This window comes from Budorcas taxicolor, chromosome 14 (assembly GCF_023091745.1).
Source record: "Budorcas taxicolor isolate Tak-1 chromosome 14, Takin1.1, whole genome shotgun sequence".
In the NCBI taxonomy this organism is placed as follows: Eukaryota; Metazoa; Chordata; class Mammalia; order Artiodactyla; family Bovidae; genus Budorcas; species Budorcas taxicolor.
The window spans coordinates 35624193-35644801 of NC_068923.1; the positions used below are offsets into that span (position 1 = coordinate 35624193).

Below are 20609 nucleotides of genomic sequence, written 5' to 3' on the forward strand. Positions count from 1 at the left end.
TATAACATGCTATATAGATGTAGTACGTATTTAGGTAGTATCTACAATGTATCGGTATATGTCAGTATGCTCTATGATAAATATGACTACATATTTATATTGTTATATCCATTTACTTACTTTTTAAAAAAGAGAGCAAGAGAGACAGCAAATGTAGGGAAATTTTTGTTGTTGTTTTAAATCGAGATGAAGCCAAAAGAGGTAAAATGCTAAGAAACTGGAGAGTCTTCTTTATACTATTCTTGCGACTTTTCTGTAAGTTTGAGGTTATTTTAAAATAAGTGATTTAAAAAGAATGCTGTGTACCAGAATAGCTGTATGAGTAACAAGTGCATTCATATATTAGCATTTAATATATGTTATTTCCTATATAAGGCATTCCCCTGTGTCCAAGTTCTCACTGGGGTAATTTTACAGAACCTGAAGAGTAAGGGTGGGTTATGCAGTTCTCTTCAGCCCTAGGACTCCCTGTATATGTCAGGTGAGTTCCAAGGAAGTGTTACATATCAATAATAAGAAAGTGTAAAAAAAAAGAACTGGTTGTCTGTTTGTCTCCAAATTTCAGTTTTAAATTAGCCACTGGGAAGAAAGAAGAAAAAAAAAATTAACCACTGAAATAATCGATATTTACTAAAATAATGGCTGTTCAGTAAATCCAGAGCCTTAGTTCACAAACACAGAACCTGGTTTGTCCTGGACGAAAGGTGGGACCTGTTGTGCAGTAACTTTTAAAACATTTTTGCTTTCAGAACAGCAGCATTCCATTATTTCCCAAAGCAGTACAGTCTTCTTTACAATCTCTATTTCCATTTTATCTCAATTTGCTAGTTTTCTTTAATGTACAAAAAACCTTCTCTGAATGTCCATAGACCCATATATCTGCAGACACATGAGCCCTGTTTCACTGAGCACTCTTATACTGCAAAACTGAGTGATCATTTGTTCTCTTTTTTACCTGGAACAGTGGGTAAGAGATTGGATATTTTCTCCTTTCTCATCTGAGAACACTGAAAATGAGGCAGTTTGAAGTGACTCGCAATTACCTGGCAGAAAGCTACTGAATAATAAAGACAAGAATTTGGGATCTTTTCATACTGAAAGAGCTAGGCAGGGCATGTACATTCATGGGTCTTTTTTCCTTTAAACATGTGAGTCCCGGGCATAGTTCTCAAAATTAAACTTTTCTCTGTGCCTTTAGGAGAAGAATTTAACCCAGGTTAAATGCTCACTGCAAGGTGTCTTTGAATTTCAAAGATCTTTTAGTGGACTACTGAATGTTTTACAATTCTGTGTATTTTTTTTTTCCTGGCCAGTCTTAACTGAGTTTTAGAAGACTGACATGCATAAAACACTTTACTTTACCACCAAAGTAAAAATGTTGACATTTCAAATGTAATTAGAAAATGCACAATAGTTAATACACCTCTAGAAAAGCTTTTGCCAGCATAACAAATAATTTTGATTAAAACATGATAATGTTAGTTATTACTCATTATCACAGATGTTACAATATTTTTTCCTTGAAAACATTTGTTTTAGCTGTTACAGTGTACATACATTCAGTATCATGGTCACCTTTTCTTATATATTCTCCCAATATGTCTTCATGTGCACACATTCATTAATTTAAATTTTATTTTATTATGAAATACCTGTGTAACACTTACTATGTGTTAGGTCATAGTCTAAGCCGTTAGTGAACAATTAGCTCATTTAATCCACATAAAATTCTCTGAGACCATTACTATAATTCTTCATTTTACAGAGTTGGTACAGAAAGATTCAGCAATATGTCCAAGGATGCACAGCTGGTGAGCTGCAGAACTAGGGTTCAATTCCAAGGAGTTTGACTCCTAAATCTGTGGTTGTAACCAATATACCATGCTGTACTGTGCCTTAGATTTACTGGTACTGGGGGAATTATTGGTTGATTAAATAAACAGATGATTCTCTCGTCTCTTAGACTGGTTTGAAAACAAGGAAATCACCCAATTGCTCCAAACTTTAATTTTCTACTTCATAAAATAGAGTTGATAATATTTGCCATCCATTTCTCTCCCAAACAAGAGTATACATGAAGGGAATTTACCTAGCTGCTACATGTATGTTTTGCTCCAAAGGTTTGGTCAGCTACAGGTGTAGAGGAGACCAGCAGCTTTGACTTTAAACATGTGACAATGCCACACAACTCGATATAGTTAACTATGTCTCTTTCAGTCTGAATGAAGTACAAGAGCAGAGCTTCAGAGAGCTCAACTTCTTTATATCTGAACTTTATCCCCGTATAACTTTGAACTGTTTTCATTTTTTCAGCTGAATTAGAATTTGTTTGTATAAAATGATACTCAAAATATATGAGATGTCATCTCGGGCTTTGATTATGTGATCTAATAAAATACCTAATTACAAATCTTCTAAATGAAAATGTTTTCTTGTTACAGCTCTGCAGCTATGATATTTAAAAAACAAAACAAAACGATCCTGCGATCGTGATCTGATTAGGAACCACACTGGAAGTTTCTGTGCTAAAGTCCTTAACCCATGCCTTCCTACGTTCTGGTTTTATTGAGTTTCTACAAATCCCATAAGGTCTATTCACTGGCACAGACAGGGCATGGAAAGAAACTCAAGACCCACCACTGTTAACAGCAATGGCAAATAGCTGGTCGGAGAATCCTTGCTCAATCCCCTCTCTGTTGCCCTGCCTCCCTCCAGGGCTCTCCTGACACTCAAATGAGTTAACCTACAAGAAACTGCTTTGTAAACTGTAATCTATGACTACAAAGAAATTAACACCAAAGGTTTGGGTTTTGAAAAGTCCCCCAAAGACAGAAATCTATGTATGCATATATCCACATGCAAAATTTTTCAAGTACAGTCTTAGCCTGGACTTACATGCTGAGTGGGTTCAGAAAAGCCAGAGGACTTGACCTCAGAAAAGGTGAGATTTCAGGTGTTTAGTGCCTGGAGATTGAACCTCTGGCAAAGGAGAGGGTGAGAGAGGATATTGCAGGCCTGAAGTCTGATGACTGTGTGTCTACACAGATGTGTCTCAGATGAAAACAGAGGTTTACAGAGATAATTCTTAGTGCCTTGCCTCCAAAGAAGATGACTCCACAATCTAATCAAGAACAACTGTGGCAGTCTGGATGGCAGGGGATTTTGGGGGAGAACGGATACATGTGTATGTATGGCTGAGTCCCTTTGCTGTCCACCTGAAACTATCATAATATTGTTAACTGGTTGTACTCCAATACAAAATAAAAAGTTTTTAAAAAAAAACAATTATTATAGTATCCCTGAGCATTTACTACAAACCAATGGACTGTGTATGCAAGAGGGATATAAACAGGCTGTTGAGGTGAGGGATAAACTGGGAGACTGCGACTGATGTATGCATACACCATATATGAAATAGATAGCTAAGGACCTATGGTATAGCATAGGGAACTCTACTCAATACTTTGCAATGACCTATATGGGTAAAGAATCTTTTAAGAAAATGGATATATGTATAACTGATTCACTTTGCTGTACATATGAAACTAGCACAGCATTGTAAGTCAACTATATTCCAGTTAAAAAAAAATAAAGAGGCCATTAAAGAGTGCTGATAAAGCTGTTGGCAAGGTCTAGAAATGGGCAGAGAAGAAAATTCATGTAACCGAGGTCAACCGAACACTGACTGCAGAGGAATCCAACAGGACTCAGGTTCTCTGCTGTTTAGAAACACTGGAGCTGACTCTGGCTCCATTTCCAGATCTGATAGGCTTGTGGTTGTGGTTCAAGTTGCACGGGAGGGTGGGTAATGAGTGTGTCAGGAGTGGCCCGTCCTATAGCCTATTCACTTTGATCATTCCCATGATCACAGGATGCACACCTTGCCCTAACCAACCACCTGGCAAAATCCAGCCCTGCTGACTAGGGAAGCTTGGCAAGCCAGTTTACAGGGTAAAAGGCCACCGATTGCAGGACCTCTACTAGAGAAAAAAAAAAAAAATTCAGAGCGCTTGGCCTAGAGGTGTCAGCATCACCTTTCCATGCCAGGCACAAGTAATTGAGGTAGAGAGGGCCTAGATTCTACCTGGGCTGCACGCGAATCAATCAGAGGGGAAGACTAATGGTACCGCACTGGGCATTTCTAAGATGCAGGGGCCTTGTGTGCTCCCCGCTGGGGGAAGAGGGGGGCGATGTGCAGGTGTCTGCTCCCGGGGGGACGTCCTGCTGCTGCTAAGCCTGTCTGCTCAGCTGACGACACAGCTCCACCAGGAAAGCCCGGGCCTTTCCTGGGTGCAAGGAAAGTGGGTCTGGGGTGTCAGCAGAAGTGGGCGCACAGGAACGGCTACTGAGATTGCAGTTAGAGCTCAGAGAGGCCAGAGACGAAGTGGGTGGTGAGCAGACTAGTTTGCGGCCGTAATCCGTCCTCGGGATGAGCTGGTGCCTTGCCTTCACCCCTGATGCCTCCCCCTGCGGAGTCGGAGGTTCTCCAAGCCGGGGAGTAAGGGGAAGCTGTCAGCACTCCCACCCGGGGACCCAAGCTGGGGCGGGAGGCGGAGGGGGGAATACAAGAAACACCCCCCGCGGACCAGTTTCTGAGCAGGGAAACGGACCGGGAACAGCGCATTTCCTGCTTCTCCTGTGCAAACCCCGGGCGCGGCCGAGCGGGAACTGGGTGACGGTCCGGGAGTCGCCGGCTGCTGGGGCGGGGTTCGGGGAGACCTCGAGGGGTCCGCGGACCAGGCGGGATGCTGGGGAGGGATGCTGGCGGAGGGCGTGGGAGAGGGCGTGGGAGCAGAACTCAAGTCTCCTGTCCTGGTGCGGAGCGAGCGTCCCCAAAGCCCTCTCGGCCCCGCGGGAGAGGCGGGCGCCCCAAAGGCAGGGTAGAGCGCCAGGTGAGAGGCAGGGGGGCTCTGACCCTCGGGGGCCTCGCGGTGGGAGCTGGTGGCCGTGATCTCCCGGACCCTCCTTCTTCCCCTCCCCTCCCATCTCACCCGCGACTTTGAACCTCGCTTCGCGGACCCGCCGGGGACCCGCCGGGGGACCGGGAATACCCGCGAGCGATACGCAGAGCCGGCGCGCGGCCCTACCTGGGCAGTGCGGAGCCCCGGGCGCGCTCCGTGCGGCGCGCCGCCTTCCGCTCGGCTCCCGGAGGCCGCCGCGGGCACGCGACTTATAAACGCGAAGACCTGATTGTTGTTCTTTGTTCCGGGGATACCATTGTCTGTCGGTTCCCGGTGCCCGCGGCGTGCCCCCCCTTTCCCTCCGCCCTCGAGCCGAGCGGGGCTGCCCGGGTGCCCACGGCCTTCCCCGGAGGCCGAAGCGTCCTTCGTCTGGCTCCCGCTTCCCGAGCATCGAAACACAAAAGCCTGCAGGAAACCCAGGGCCGGTGCCTGGTCACGCAGGGGTCCGAACCGCTGCTCACCACCTACCCGGATTCTTCGCTGCGCCCGCCGGCCACAGGCCCGGCGGGGTAACGGGCATGGCTTCGCACCGCGCTAGTCGCGTCCTTGCCCAGACTTTCCAGCCTTGGGCCCAGCCGGGGGACTGGTCACGGATTAGCAGCCAGTAGTCAGAGGTCCCAGTCCCCGCGCGCTCCGGCCACGCGGGCGGGTGGACACGGCTCCTCCTCGCCAATTTGTCTGCCCCCCTCCCCCCGCGTAAATCTCTCGTGATGAGAAAAGCAAGGCTAGCAGGAAGCCACTCCGGATGTTTGCTGCTTTTCATGTGGCATTTGTGGCTGGCTCTGATAACATCCAGAACTCGACTTCCAACGCCGCGTTTAGTTAAGAGACTGAAATAGGAGAGTCCACACACACCTCGTGGACGGTCTGCGGCGCCGCCACCCCCCACCCCAACACGCTCCCCTCAAATCTATGACAAAGGCAGGATCAGAAGCCTGGATGAAACACAGGTAACCGCCTGCAGGAGGGACTCGTCTTGGAAAGGCACCACAATTCCTCTCTTGTAAATATAAGTAAATCGTTACTTTATAACTCCAAGGGAGAGTGTTACAATAAGTAGGGGGTAGGGGGGACACCAAAATCTGAAGCTACATCTCCATCCTATGCATCCTGCGCTCTCACCTAATTTCTCAATATCTTAAAAAAAAAAAAAAAAGCAGTAGTTAGACTCCAAGAACAAGTGCAGGTAATAACAAGAAACTCCCATCAGTTTCTCGACCTTCTTGGCACCTCTTCCTGTAATCAGGTGGCCAAGAGGCACCCAAGGATGAATAAAATGTACAGGGTAAACCTGTGCATATATATTTTTTGAATTCACACCTGGATTGCATTTCCTGTACCCTATGTTATTTTTTTTTTATGGAATTCATCAAATAGATTCATCTAGAGAGATAAATGTAGTCTGGAACAGGCATTATTTTTGTTTTTCCATCGATATTTTAAGAAAACTCCTATTAGTTCACAAAACTTTTGCCCTAACAGAAAATCCTGCTTTGAGACCTTTGGAAAATATTTATTACTTTGCAACAAAGTTAGATGTGATTGCCAAGAAAACATAAAGGAACAAGGCCCTACAGGTTTAATTTGTTCTCTCTATTCCTATAGTTTCCTTACTTAGATAACCAGTTGCAATGCAATTATGCTTAATTTTCAAGCCCATATTTTTCTCTTACGGAAAAATAAGCTCTTAAAGGAAAAGTGCATAATCAGTTAAATGTGTTTAAGATTATCAGTTATTTCAAAACCATCTATTAAAAATAACACTTCTCTATTATTTCCTTAAGCAGATTAACTTTTTTTCTTGTCTGAATCTCAGAGACCCAGGAACCAGAACCACTTTTTGGCCACTGAAGGTGGGGGTGGGGGGCAGCCAACGTCACAGATCCTCTAGGAATTAAGTTGGCTTAAAACAAGTGTGCAGAAGTTCTTCAGAGAAATAGCAAACTCAGAGAAACTAAAGGCCAATTGCTTTCAAAGGCTTTTTCTTTGTTTTTATGAATGTCCCCAGTAAGCAGTCTTGATAGACTACTTGTCAAGCAATGCCACACTGCAAGCTTCAGGCCTTACCTCCCAGATCCCGGATGTAAGCCCTAGTTTCCATCATCTCTTCACAGTAAACAAAACAAATCTCTTGTGGAAATTGATAAAAGTTGTCTATTTATGCAGGAGCGGCTGTGGTCACTGCTTTAGCAAACAACACAACACGTAAACAAATACACAAATACAACAGCTTGGGTTAGTGGTTAATAGCACCAAGTCTGAGGGCAGACTTCTGGAGGTGAATTCCACTCCCCAGTGCTGTGCTAGTGGGCAAGGTCCTTAACCTCGCTGGGCCTCAGCTTCCTCTCCTGTAAGACAGAATGGGCTCTACCTCACAGGGTTATAAGGATAAACTTGTTGGCTGATGTTTGGTGTGCTGTATGTAAATTTGACAGAAGGGTTTATTTACAAACCCACAAAAAAGGCCTCTCGAATTTAAACAGAAGTTTAAATCTTAAAAGTTTTCATTCCAGTCTTGAGAAACACTGAAGAACCCACCCCCTCCCAATACCTTGAACTGATTCCAAGGGCCACAGGTATTTTGTTCCTCAAAGGTTGCTTTATTTCCTCCATTCGACAGGCGTTTAGATAAACATCGCTATCTTTACCACATTTAAGAAATCAAAACTAAATCTTCCTTTTATTCCTGAACACATAGGAGGACATTTTGTTAAGTTTTTTAAACATTTCCTGTACACATTTTCAAGGGTGGGTTAGTCTCTTTGGATAAAGCTTAAAAAAAAAAAATTCTTCAGGATTTGTAATCTTGTTTTCGAAAGTAGAATTTACCTCGGACATAGCATTTTGAATATAATACAGGTACGTCGAGTCCTTGGGGAGAGAGTATTTTCCAGTTTGGAGACGGTGTCCGTGGGACTCTGGGAAGAAGGCGAGCCCCCCACTGCTGAAACCTCCTCAGCTCCAGGTTGAGTGGGTGCTTCCTGCTTCGATCCGGACTGCGGTGGCCAAGTATTTCTAGGCAGCAGGGCGATCAGCACCCTAGAAGGTTGATCAGGGGGTCCCCCTTGGAGGGTGGGAGCCGCCGACGCGGCGCCAAAGCCCGGCTCCAACCCCTTTTCTCAGGGGCAGGTGTCGCCCTGGGCGCGGGGCCGGGGAGGGGGGAAGGGCGGGCGTGGGGTTGAGCTCAAACTTGGGACCTGGGCGGCGGGCTGGGCGTGGGCCTAACGTCGCCGGCCGGCCCGCCCCCGCCGCTCCATTGGCCGGGTCTGTGCAGAAAAGGCCCGCGGCCGGGGGGCGCCCGCAGTGGCACTGGGCTGGCGGGGGCGCGGGTTGCGCCAGGGTCTGCGATCGATCTCTGCCAGGGACGCGGGCGGCTGGCTCCGGCCGGAGGACGCGAGCGGCCCGCCGGGCATCTCCTTTCTCGCTCCCCACCCCCTCCCCCCGGCAGGGGGAGGCGGCGTGTCCGGCGGAGGGTTGCGGGGCGCGGGGCCGGGCTGGAGCGCCATGAGCAGCCCGGATGCGGGGTACGCCAGTGACGAGCAGAGCCAGCCCCGGAGCGCGCTGCCCGCCGTGATGGCCGGCCTGGGCCCCTGTCCCTGGGCCGAGTCGCTGAGTCCTCTCGGGGACATGAAGATGAAGGGCGAGGCGGCGGCGAGCGGCGGGGCGCCGGCCGGGCCGGCGGGCCGAGCGAAGGGCGAGTCTCGCATCCGGCGGCCGATGAACGCCTTCATGGTGTGGGCGAAGGACGAGCGCAAGCGCCTGGCGCAGCAGAACCCAGATCTGCACAACGCCGAGTTGAGCAAGATGCTGGGTGAGTCCGCGCCGGGGCCCAGGCCCGGCGAACCTTGAGGCTCAGAGGGTGCGGACCTTGCGCCCGAGGCTGCGGGTGCGCGGCCCCCACGTCCTTCCCTGGGGACCCTGTTTCTTCCTGCTGCCCGCTCTCCTAGTCTCCAAGCGGCTTTGGGCCTTGGCCCCCGGGTTCACCTTCGGCCGGGGCTCCGGGGAGGCGGCTCCCCGCGCGTCCCAACGGCGGCGAGGGCACCCTGGCGCGGGGCTGGGTGGGTCGTCCGTTCCCCCGACTCCTGCCTGGCCAGTTCCTCGAACGAGCGCGGGTGGTGAGCGGGAAGCCGCTTCCAGGAGCGACAGAAAGGCGGCGGGGGGCATGGGGGGAATGTCTTGGAGGGCCCGAGATCTCTTGTCTTCCCCCAGTGCCCAGCCTCCAGAGCCCCAACCTTCAACCTTTCCCTTAATCCCTTCCCCCTCCCCGGGAGTGGCACCAGCCGAGGTCGCAGGGGGGCGGTAGTGCCGGCTTGGGCCCGGGAGCGGGGGCTCAGACGCTAAACCCGCGGCCCGGTCCACCCCGCGTCCCGCAGGCAAGTCGTGGAAGGCGCTGACGCTGGCGGAGAAGCGGCCGTTCGTGGAGGAGGCCGAGCGGCTGCGCGTCCAGCACATGCAGGATCACCCCAACTACAAGTACCGGCCGCGGCGGCGCAAGCAGGTGAAGCGGCTGAAGCGGGTGGAGGGCGGCTTCCTGCACGGCCTGGCCGAGCCGCCGGCGGCCGCGCTGGGCCCCGAGGGCGGCCGCGTGGCCATGGACGGCCTGGGCCTGCCCTTCCCGGAGCAGGGCTTCCCCGCGGGCCCGCCGCTGCTGCCCCCGCACCTGGGCGGCCACTACCGCGACTGCCCGGGCCTGGGCGCGCCCCAGCTCGACGGCTACCCTCTGCCCACGCCCGACACGTCCCCGCTGGACGGCGTGGAACCCGACCCGGCCTTCTTTGCCGCGCCGCTGCCCGCGGACTGTCCGGCCCCTGGGCCCTACAGCTACGCCCCGGCCGCGGACTACGCTGGGCCCCCGGAGCCACCCGGCGCGGGGCCCCTGCACCCGCGGCTGGGTCCGGAGACTGCGGGCCCCGCGATGCCGGGCCTCCTCGCGCCCCCCAGCGCCCTGCACATGTACTACGGCCCCGTGGGCTCCCCGGCGGCGGCGGCAGGAGGCGGGGGACGCGGCTTCCAGATGCCGCCGCAGCCGCCCCCGCCCGGCCCCGGGCAGCCGTCGCCCCCGCCAGAGGCGCTGCACTGCCGGGACAGCGCAGAACCGGGCGCTCCGGCCGAGCTCCTCGGGGAGGTGGAGCGCACAGAGTTCGAACAGTACTTGCACTTCGTGTGCAAGCCGGAGATGGGGCTCCCCTACCCAGGACACGACGCCGGCGTGACCCTGCCCGACGGCCACGGGGCCCTGTCCTCGGTGGTGTCCGATGCCAGCTCCGCGGTGTATTACTGCAACTATCCGGACGTGTGAGCCGTCTCCGCCCGCCGGGCCTGCGGCCAAAAGCGCGCACAGTGTTACACACCTCCCCAAGGATCGAGGGACACTCAGCCTCGCGTCGCATTGTGTTGTTTTTAAGTTGCCTTGGCGTATAATTTATGGTAATTTATTTTGTCTGCCACTTGAACACTTGAGGGGGGTGGGGAATAAAACGGGGGAGGTGTTGTCTGAAGATCGGTTCAGACCCTTGTTTCCCACAGTGGCCCTTGTCAAAACCACATTTCCAAGTGCAAGTTCACAAGTTCAAGTTCACCAGTGGGTCCGGGAACAACTCGCTCCGTTTTTCAAAGCTTTATTGATCAACGAAATTTTTATCCCGGGTGTTTTTTTTTTTTTTCCCAATCTTTAAAAATAAAATAAAATCTGGAATTATAACGCCTCTGTCACAAAGGCTAGTTTTTGAGATCCCTGTTAAAGTAACTATAACACTAAACATATAGTCACAGTGTATTTCTCATTCTCTTGTAATAGTAGACCTGAATGACTTTAAGGGGAAGCCCTCAAATAAACATTTGGGCATCCCTAGTTGATTTGCTAGGGGAAAGGAAACTCACAGAATGAGCCTAACTTATGCATTTCAGGTGACCCTAGTTTCTACATAGTAATGGTTAATCATAATTCTCTTAACTATTTTCAGTTTTGGTATATCACTTTCAAACTCAGGAGAGTATCCAGGTAACTTTGGTTGAATCTTGAGACCTGCATAAAGAGGCTTTTGGATATATTTTTTCTGCATTTCACCATGAGTCGTTAAAACTCCCTCTCAATACTGAAATCGCCAGTTACCACAGGTCTACACCTTGGAAAGCAGTGTTGCTGGGTTAAAACTAATTGGAAAGAGTCATAGGAACTAATCAAAATAAAATGTGCATTGTGACCTCAACTGTTAGTGAAGCTTAGCACCTATCATTTCAGTGGGATATTTTGCTATAAGTTGCATATGGGGCCTGCTGCAGTTCCTGATACCTGCAGTTCTTAGCTTGGGAGGAATCCGAGGAGGATACGTAGGCAGCATGCTTTGCAAATGCATCTACAGCTGCAGTCCTGGGGCATCACTGTCCTGCCCTATCAGGGAAGAAACTGAGTCACAGGTCTTGAAGCTGATCAGCCTTGCTCTGTGTTTGTGGCCCTTCCCATCACACTTAGTAGATGAGACGTAAATGGATGGATACAGATGATTCACAATGGGCATTTCCTGTACCAGGTATTTCATGAATGCTTGTACTGATTTGAGCCTGATGAAGCCTGGGAGTTTAGGTGCAATTCTCCCCATTTTGCAAGTGACACATGGAGGCACAGATCCCTTACTTGCTCTGTACATGGTGAAAGCCTGGTGTTGCAAGTTCTGACAATATATTTGTTCACATTTGTTTTTCCTTTGTGCACAGTATATCCTTGGGCACTGGGAGAACTTGCATTCTGGTTGTGGGAAGCTACCATTGTCTATACTGATAAATGCTATAGAGAAAAGGAAGGGGTAGGAAGGCAGCTTAAAGCATTTATCTTGAGGGTTGTCTGAACTGAGATGGTCAGCCGGCTGGATTCTCTGGAGAAATAGGGCATGTCTTTTTTTTTTTTTTTTTAAAGAGTTCCTAGATGTTTGGAATGGTCAAGGTAAAAATTTCAGTGAGGAAAATAAGTCTATTTTGTTAGGCATAACAGTTTACCTTAAACATTTGATGTGCACACCTTCACTTCAGTGTTCTAGCTATCCACTTTATTTGCTTCTAGTACCCTACACTATTCTTTCTTCCTCTGATCCCAGACAGGTTCTGTTTCCTGCATTCTTGGTGGATAAAGTGAGCAGAGGTACCTACTGAGGGTCAAGGCCGGGTCATCAGTTCAGACCCCACCAGGCATTTTTAGGGCACACGGAGAGTCAGTTCTACCTTTTGCTGCTGCCTCTCAAAAAAAATTAAGATGTGGACTTCCCTGGTGGTCCAGCAGTTAAGATTCTGCTTCCACTGCAGGGGGCACAGGTATCATCCCTGGTAGGAGAATTCTGCATGCTGTTGTGGTATGGCCAATAATAATAATAATAAATAGGGAAAAGAGGAAAGGAGAAAAGAAAGTGTTTCAAAGAAGCAAAAGTCCCATGAAGTCACGTTCTTAACTACTCACCAGGGAAAGGTCAAATAATGAGAGGGAAAATAAGAATTAAAACGGTTCAGCATTTCTAATGCCTTTAACTCCAAATGGAGGGAAATTAGTTCTCAGAATAACTCTTAGGGGCAGAAGCTCTTGCCTATTCCTTGTCTGTCCTCAAGTGGACTCAGAGGGAGCGACCTCAGGTGCCAGCTAGTGACTGCTTTTTGTTTTACTTTGAAAAATACCTAAATGATCTAATTATACCCCACCCCACCCTCACATCTGTACTTCTGAGATACTTTAGAAGTTGGTCAGGAGGTAGAAATCAGGATTGCTGTCCTGAGCTCCAGGCACCTTGGTCATGCTTATTTGAATTCGTCTAAGGCTATAGTCTACGAAAGCGAGGAATGGCCTCCCCGGACGCAGGCACACACGCACATGTGGAATATTTTAGACGTAGTTTTAGGCACGACTTCTCCTAACTCGTCCAGAGGCTATAGGAATATGAAAACCTCAGATTTAGAAGCCCTGATGATCAAGGTTTGTTGGGAAGCATAGGGCCCAAGCTTTGAAGCAAAAAGGCAGTTATTTTCCCTTTATTTGAGAAAACAGGGAGATCTCAATAACTCTCTCCTATTACTGAGTTTTGAATCAAGAAGCAGGAGAGCAGTACATCTCAAAGCAAAATTCGATGCCCTACCCAGGTGAAGATGTGGGGTTCTTCCTTTGTGCGGTGTGGTGGGCGTGGCTTTGCTCCCTACCTTGGGTGCTTACATCCTTGTATCAACCCCTCCCACCTGTAATCTGGGTTGGACTTGCTACTCTAACCCAATAGAATGCAGCCCAAGCAAGGCTGTGCCAGCTCCAAGAACCAGCCCTCCGCCAAGGCTTGGCAGTCATTCTTGTGCTCCTGAGTGACTGTGTAGGAAGCCTGGTTATCAAGGTGGTGAAACCACGTGCAGAGGCTGTGTGGAGAGGAGAGGCCGCGTGGCTGACTCCCATCTCTGGCCTCCAGCCTGCGAAATGGAATGCAAGAGAGGTAGGAGAACAATGTCAGAATGAGCTCGATCAATTCACAGGTAGGAAAGATTTTAAAAAAAAAGAAAAAGAAAAAAAAAGATGGTGGTTGTAAACTATGAAGTACTGGGGACCTTGGTTACTTAGCAACAGATTATCCAGCAGTGTTTTGGCCTTAAATGACCCTTTCTTATTTTGAAGTGTAAGAATGTGGGTCCTCATGGAAAAATCAGGAAGAATTTTGGGTCCTGTCAAAGACACCAATGCAATTTTAAAGTGAAGGGCAGAATGTAGAATTTGACTCGGGTTAGAGGTCTTTGGTGTCACATGTTCAGAGTCCTCTTTCCTTAAACGATTCAGATGAAGTGACTGTAAGGACCAGCTCATGACTGGTTGTTTTTTTTTTTTTTTTTGATTGGAGTATAATTGCTTTATAATATTGTGCTAATTTCTGCTGTACAACGAAGTGAATCAATTATATATATGCATATATCGCCTCCCTCTTAAGCCTCCCTGCCACTAACCCCATCCCACCCCTCTAGGTCATCACAGAGCACTGAGCTGAGCTTCCTGTGCTTTACAGTGGCTTCCCACTAGTTATCTGTTTTACACATGGTAGTGTATATATATATGTCATGAATTTGTCTCAATTTTAATGGTTTTATTTGGGGACAAATACATAAAGGACACACTGCTTCCCCTGCTCCTTCTTGCCTTGTCTTTACCTTGGAAGTATTTTAGAATTATGCCAGGAGGTAGGAATCCAATACCCCTCCAATACCCCTCCTGGGTACCAGGAGGTGAGGTACCCAGACTGGAAGCCAGCAGAGTCTACACACCTTTGAGAGACTCAGAAAAGAAGAGAATATTTTCTTTTCCACTGAAACACTGCCTTCATCTCTATTAAAGCTGCAAGGGCAGGTCTGATGAATTACAAATAAATGTGTAAGCTCCTTATGCAAGCAACTGTGAGACAGTACCCCAATGAAGCTATTTCTTTCACTTACTGTTCTTATGTCAGAAGATGATTGTACCTTTAATCTGAATTACACTGCAAAAGACTTCAGATTTTTACATAAATTTGTGCTGATGTCAAGAAAAGCACATATAAACAAAAGAATTTAAGAGAAAATGGAATAGGTGCTACTAACCAAAATATATCATTGTGGTCTAACTTTCTTAAGTGTCCCATTTCATTTTGTTTCTATTTTTATTAATTTTGTTTTGTTTTCTTCCTTGTTACTTCCCCCCCCCCCCGCCCCCGCCCCGCGTTGGGCACACATCATGCAGGATCTTTCATTGCAGGGAGCCTTCGCTCCATTGCCTGTGGGATCTTATTTCCCCACTCAGGGATCTAACTTGCCTCTTCTGCATTGAAAGGCAGATTCTTAACCATTGGCTCCTCAGGGAAGTACTCATTTTGTTTTTAATACTCAGAACTGCCTTGGTCACAAAATAGATGTTCAACACTGCCTTCCTCCTCCTATTCTCCTTTGATTATTTTTGACAGCACTGGCTCGGGGAGAGAGATTTCACATATATTATTTCAGCATTGACTTATTCTTCCTGCTTACAAGGTGCTTCCTTCTGAATCCTGAGTATTCATCTGAGAAAAAGTGGTTTTAGTGTCCCTGCTCATCCTTGTCTGGAATAGGATGAGGCATGTCTTGCTCCTTCTTCAACATGATCAACCTGAGACTCACAGAACCTTCCTTGAGGTTCCCTGATCTATCAGCTGCATCCCCTTAATTTTTCACTGTAACACCTTCCTCAACCTTCCCTCCAGCGAGGAAGCTCTGTGCCTTCTCCTGAATCATTAGGCAGCTTCCTGTAAATCAGTTTGCACTGTGTGCCTCTCACAAACACTAAACCCTCACCACTGGCAATTCTCCCAGCTTTATTCAAAATTCTGGATATTAAAAGTTCTCAGTGTGGTACAAAATAGTATTTATATCATAAAACAGTACTTCTTGGAAAAATATAAAATTTCTTAGCATTGACAGCAAGTGTTAAATAAGCTATTGCTACAATAGTAATAACGTTCTTTAAAGTAAACATTCTCTGCAGCTTAGGCCCAAACAGTTTGATTAAATAAAATAAGAAACTTTTCATCGTATTCTTACTGAAGACAATTAGCTTCGAGGGTCTTCTTTCCACTTGAGCCAAAGTCTCAAACACTTTGTCAGAGTCCAATCCATAAATCCCCAAACTGATGTTGCTCAGAAGGATGGTTTGTGAAATTCCACTCTGTGTGATTCGGATGAGGGTCAACATGCCGCAGCAGCCGTGCTGCGGACCCAGATTCCTCCAGGGTCATGGTCAGCGCCCTCTCACGTACTTGACCTCTTGTAAGGCAAGGAAAAGTGGTTAGCAGTATTCTGGTTTGTCTGATTCCTGGGAGGTTTCAAGGAGCACTGGGGCACAACGACCGTGTGTTCACTTTGTGTCTCCTAACTGCACACCTTCTAAGTGACTGAGTGACTGGCTTGTACTTGGTACCTCCCTCAGTTTTCCATTGGACATTCCTGAAGGAATGGGAGTTCCTGTTTGGCCTCTCTTCTATTTGAGACAGTCGCCAGTGGCTAGAAGTCCTTTCTGCTGAATACGTGTCACGACTGCAAGCCTAGCAACACAGAGCATAAGCTTTCGGAGCAGAGCAGAGAATGGCTGAATAAGCGGAAGTGTTTCGAAAGGAGAAAACTCTTAGGCTTTGAGTCAGAAGTCCTCTCTGGCTTAGCATCGTAGCTTTGTGAGTTTGGTAAAGGCACTAACCTTTCCTGGTCTGCTCATCTGTAAAAAAAGTAGGGAGGACAATACTAGCCCTATCTGTCTCCCTTACTGGCTTGAAAGGGACGAATTAGATGGTGTTTAAAGGATTGTTTCTGCACCACAGAAATCGCTTCCTCTTTTCTCTCCCCTTCTCAACCTTTTGATTCCACGTGTCTCCATCTTTCCCAGTAGACTCGAGGGATTTGATTTCGTTATTTCATTGGGAAAGAGAAACAGCAGTAACTCCCCTCCCCTGGTGCTTTGTCTGGTGGATTGAGATTTCCCAGCCTCACAAGCTTGCCCGTGTGACCTGGGAATCCAGATTGTGTGTTTCAGTCTGAGCTCTGGGCAACTCAGCCTCTCTGGTTTTAAAATGGAAATGATTGTCACTTGAAGAAGAACTTCACATAGAATGCCTCAATTCGTATCAACTCTCATTTTGTATGAAAATCTCAAGGTCTTTATAAAAGGGACAGTTCACCAGGACACACTGCTCAGTGCCAAGACTGCTGGTATTCACCTTTTAGTCAGCACTTTTCCCCACCAGTCATAGTTTCTCAAGTCCTGAACTACATGGCCATGCCATTTATTTTTTTAAGGGCATGAAAGAGTTGAAATTCTTGAGGATGAGTAAATAGAGTGAAATGAAGAAAGAAAATCTGGCTTCCAGGCATTCCAAGCAACTCCAGCAGGTTTAAGTTATGTTGGAACTACATAGAAGGCATTCTGAACCACTCAAGCCCTTGGAAGTTATTTCTTCCAGGGTAGTGGTTGGATACGGTGAAGACAAGAAAACTCTGACCCAACCATGAAATGAAGGGACAGTTTTAGAGTTGTTCCCTATGTACTGGGTTCTGCTAATTTTTCTATGTGTATGTTTTCTACTAAATATATTCTTTTTAAATTTTTATTTTTAATTGGAGGATAATTACAATATCGTGTTGGTTTCTGCCATACATCAGCATGAATCAGCCATAGGAATACATATGTCTGACTCTTGCAATTCCAGCGACTGTAGCCCTCCAGGCCTCTCTCTCTATGGGATTTTCCAGGCAAGGATACTGGAGCAGGTTGCCATTTCCTTCTCCAGTACATAGGTCTGGATTCTGCTTATTTTAACAAATCTGTTTGGGTGTCTGAAAAAAAAGACTTCAGATTGTAGACAGACACACACACGAAAAATATTAAACTGAAATGGGAGATTACAGAAGGGAGAAATAAAATAGAAATTCAAGTTTGCAATTTCAGTAAAGAGGTTGTGGGTATGGAAAGTGTACAGCTTTTTAAATTCATTAAAATGATTTTAAAATTTGTCCTATTTAATTCATCTTTTTAATTTTATGTATTGGTTATAAGAAATGATTCTTGCCTGACAACCATTACTTCATGTCAGCTTTCAGAAAAATGCAGGCATCCAAAAACCAGTCAGCTCCCCTGTCTCCCCTTTTGGTCCTATGGGTCTTTACCTACATTAGTAACTGGTCCTCTGGCGATTAATTTTTTAATGTGCCCGAGAGGCTAGTTCCACGTCCTTCAGTGTTAGACACTGACTTCCAAGCTCGTCGTCCCGGGCCTCCATTCACCGAACAACCTTATTTCCATTTGTACTACTGATTATATTTGCTTCTGGGTAAACTCCTCCCTCCATTTTGTTGTTGTTGTTGTTGTTGTTGTTGTTTCATTCCAAAGGCAGGAAGTCCTCTCTCCCCTCTGCGAAGTAAGAATATCAGTGCCCCCTATTTTTCCCTGCGGCTCTCCTCTGTCCGGCGAAAGGGGATGTTTGGGGATAAATTTTCCGTGTGTGAGGTGAGGGGAGGGAGCAGACGGAATAGTGATGGTGATGCATGTGTTATACCCAAAGGCATCTGTGTTCACAGCATTTCAATCAATTCCAGTCAGTCGGGAGAAACTGCTTCCCACCATGGTTGTGATTTTAGATCCAGTCCCTTCTTCCTCCCAGTAGGAAGGAGAAGTAGTGTCGCTGAAGTTTTGCACCAAGAAAATGAAAATCATGTTCAGGCGCGAAGCCTGCGCTCGACAGTCAGTTTCCACGCCCACCCCCACCCTCCGCCACGCGCGGGCCCAGGTCCCGGGAGGCGGCGGAGAGTCCCTCCCGCGCTGTTGTCTCCGGGCGCAGAAGGCACTGGAAGCCCAGGGCGCCGCGCTCCGCTTGCGGGGAACCGCGCTCAAGCTGCTCCTAATTCAGGGACATTTCAACCAGACCCTGAAGTGACTCAACCTAGAAGGTAAAAGCTCTTAGCTTTGGTGCGGGTCAAGGAGGGTACAGCCCCCTGGTGACCCGGACGGAAAGACCGCAACGTCGTGCTCTTGCTTCGAGGCGTTTCGCTCGCTCCGGTGGCTCTGCGCCCTCGGGCGGGCTGCTTGGAGCCGGTGTGCGCGACCCGGAGCGAATCGGCCTCGAAGGGTTTCCCTTCCGAATCTTACAGGAGGGGGTCCGCCGCGCGGGGACCTCAGAGGTCCCAACGGGACATCCGCGTCTGACTCTCCCCCGAGGAGGGGAGACGATTGGGGTCTCTGCCTGTAACTTTCTGCCGAGAGAGAAGATCAACCCAGACTGTACGCCGCGCCGTAGGGAGCGGGTGGCCGTGTTCGCGGTGCTCTGGCCCGGGTTCTCGGCCGCTCGGGTGCGGCCAGCGCCGGGAGCAGGGCTCTCGAAGGGTCAGGAGGTCTGTGCAGGAACGACCCCAGGGCCGGGAGGAGTCCGCAGCGTCCCTGAGCCGGCGGGGTCGCCGACTGAGCCTTGGGCTGAAACTGGGGCCGGGGCCGGGCTGGGGGCTCGGGCATCTCCTCGTCCTGTTCCCCACCCCTCCCCTCTGGCCGGGCGAGGCGGCGTGTCCTGCGCGGGGCTGCGGGGCGCGGGGCCGAGCTGGATGGCCTAGAGCAGCCCGAAGGCGGGGTACGCCAGTGACTTCCGAGCCGGCCCCGGAGCGCGCGGCGCGCCGGCACCGCCGGGCTGGGCCCCGTGGGGGTGTGAAACTGAAGACAAGGCGGCAGCGAGCGGCAGGGCGCCGGCCGGGACTGCGGGCCGACGGAGGGCGAATCTCCACCTGGCGCCTTCGAGGAGCAGCGCCTGCGGCCCGCAGGACGCCCGGGCCGGCAGGACGCGGTGCTGCGCCGGACTCCCTCCCGGAGAACCCAGGAGGGAGAAAGGGGTGGGGGCGTCTGCCGGGCTGGATGCGGTGGGGTGGAGGGGACGCTGGCTTGGGGAAGTCTGCGTGCGTTTACCCCTGAGAACTCGCTCCTACCTGGAGCCTTACCAGCAGGAAAGCAGTGATCAGGCAGGTGCAAAATCATCTTGGGAGCAGAAGATGAAATCAGGTTCAAGAATCAGGTTCACCGTCTCCAGGGGTAAATCGTAAAGAAAATGTCTTTGCGGTCTTCGGAATGTTTCTAAAGATGTCCTCTAATCAGGCAAGTTTCTGTAAAAAAGAAAACTCGAGTGCTTTTTTTCTTTAAGTTTTTAAAAAACAGCTGATTCCCTCTCTATTTCTCAGGTAGAAACTGAGAGATTTACGGCAGACAAAACTGCTGGTCATTAATAAAGCTGGAAATGAATTAAGGGCACTTTTCGGAAAACGTGCAGAGCTTTAGAATTTCGAGTGATATAGACTGCTCATCTTGAGCTGTTTTTTTTTGATGCTGAAGTTGGTGTTAGAAAGGCGGGAGCCATGGCCTCTGGCTGTGAGGAGTTAAGCTCCTTTTACTTTCAGTCTTTCCGACTTGGGGGAGAGTTAGTGCTTTTTTTTTAAAGGAAAAAAAATGGCCAGGCTTTATTTTCATCTTACCAATGCAAAATCATTTGTGTTCTGCATAAATAGCTTCATTAACACTTATAACATTTCTTATTTTTTTGATAGTCATATAAAGCAGAACATCAAGGGAAAAAGTAGTGGCCTCTACCTGTCCTGTAGGATTCTCCCCTCTTCCTGCCCTCACAGACGAGATCCGGCCAGTTCAGGGTGGTATGGCCGTAGACTTTCTGGCCTCACAAATGGGATGTGTTCTCCCTGTTATTCTGCAGCTTGCCTTTTCAGTTAAATATATATATATTATATAAATACATATATATGAATATATGTATAAATTCATATATAACATATACATTGTTGCTGTTCAGCCATCCAGTCGTGTCTGACTCTTTGAAACCCCATGGACTACAGAATACCAGGCTTCTATGTCCCTCACCATCTCCCGAAGTTTGCCCAAGTTCATGTCCATTGCATCGGTGATGCCATCCAGCCGTCTCATCTTCTGATGCCCTCTTCTCCTGCCTTCAATCTTTCCCAGCAGGAAACTTTTCCAGTGAGTCAGCTGTTTGCATCAGATAACCAAAATACCGGAGTTTCAGCCTCAGCATCAGTCCTTACGAGTATTCAGGGTTGATCTCCCTTAAGACTGAGTGGTTTGAACATAATGGTACATAAATA

General features: G+C 48.5%; 1 protein-coding gene across 1 annotated transcript; it reads left to right on the forward strand.

Annotated features, from left to right (window-relative positions):
* Positions 1-8286: 8286 nt before the first annotated feature.
* On the forward strand, positions 8287-10664 carry SOX17 (SRY-box transcription factor 17). Its single transcript, XM_052651857.1, has 2 exons — positions 8287-8772; positions 9335-10664. Exons 1-2 carry the CDS (start codon positions 8466-8468, stop codon positions 10258-10260), a joined length of 1233 nt encoding a protein of 410 aa, XP_052507817.1. The 5' UTR covers positions 8287-8465; the 3' UTR covers positions 10261-10664.
* Positions 10665-20609: the final 9945 nt, after the last annotated feature.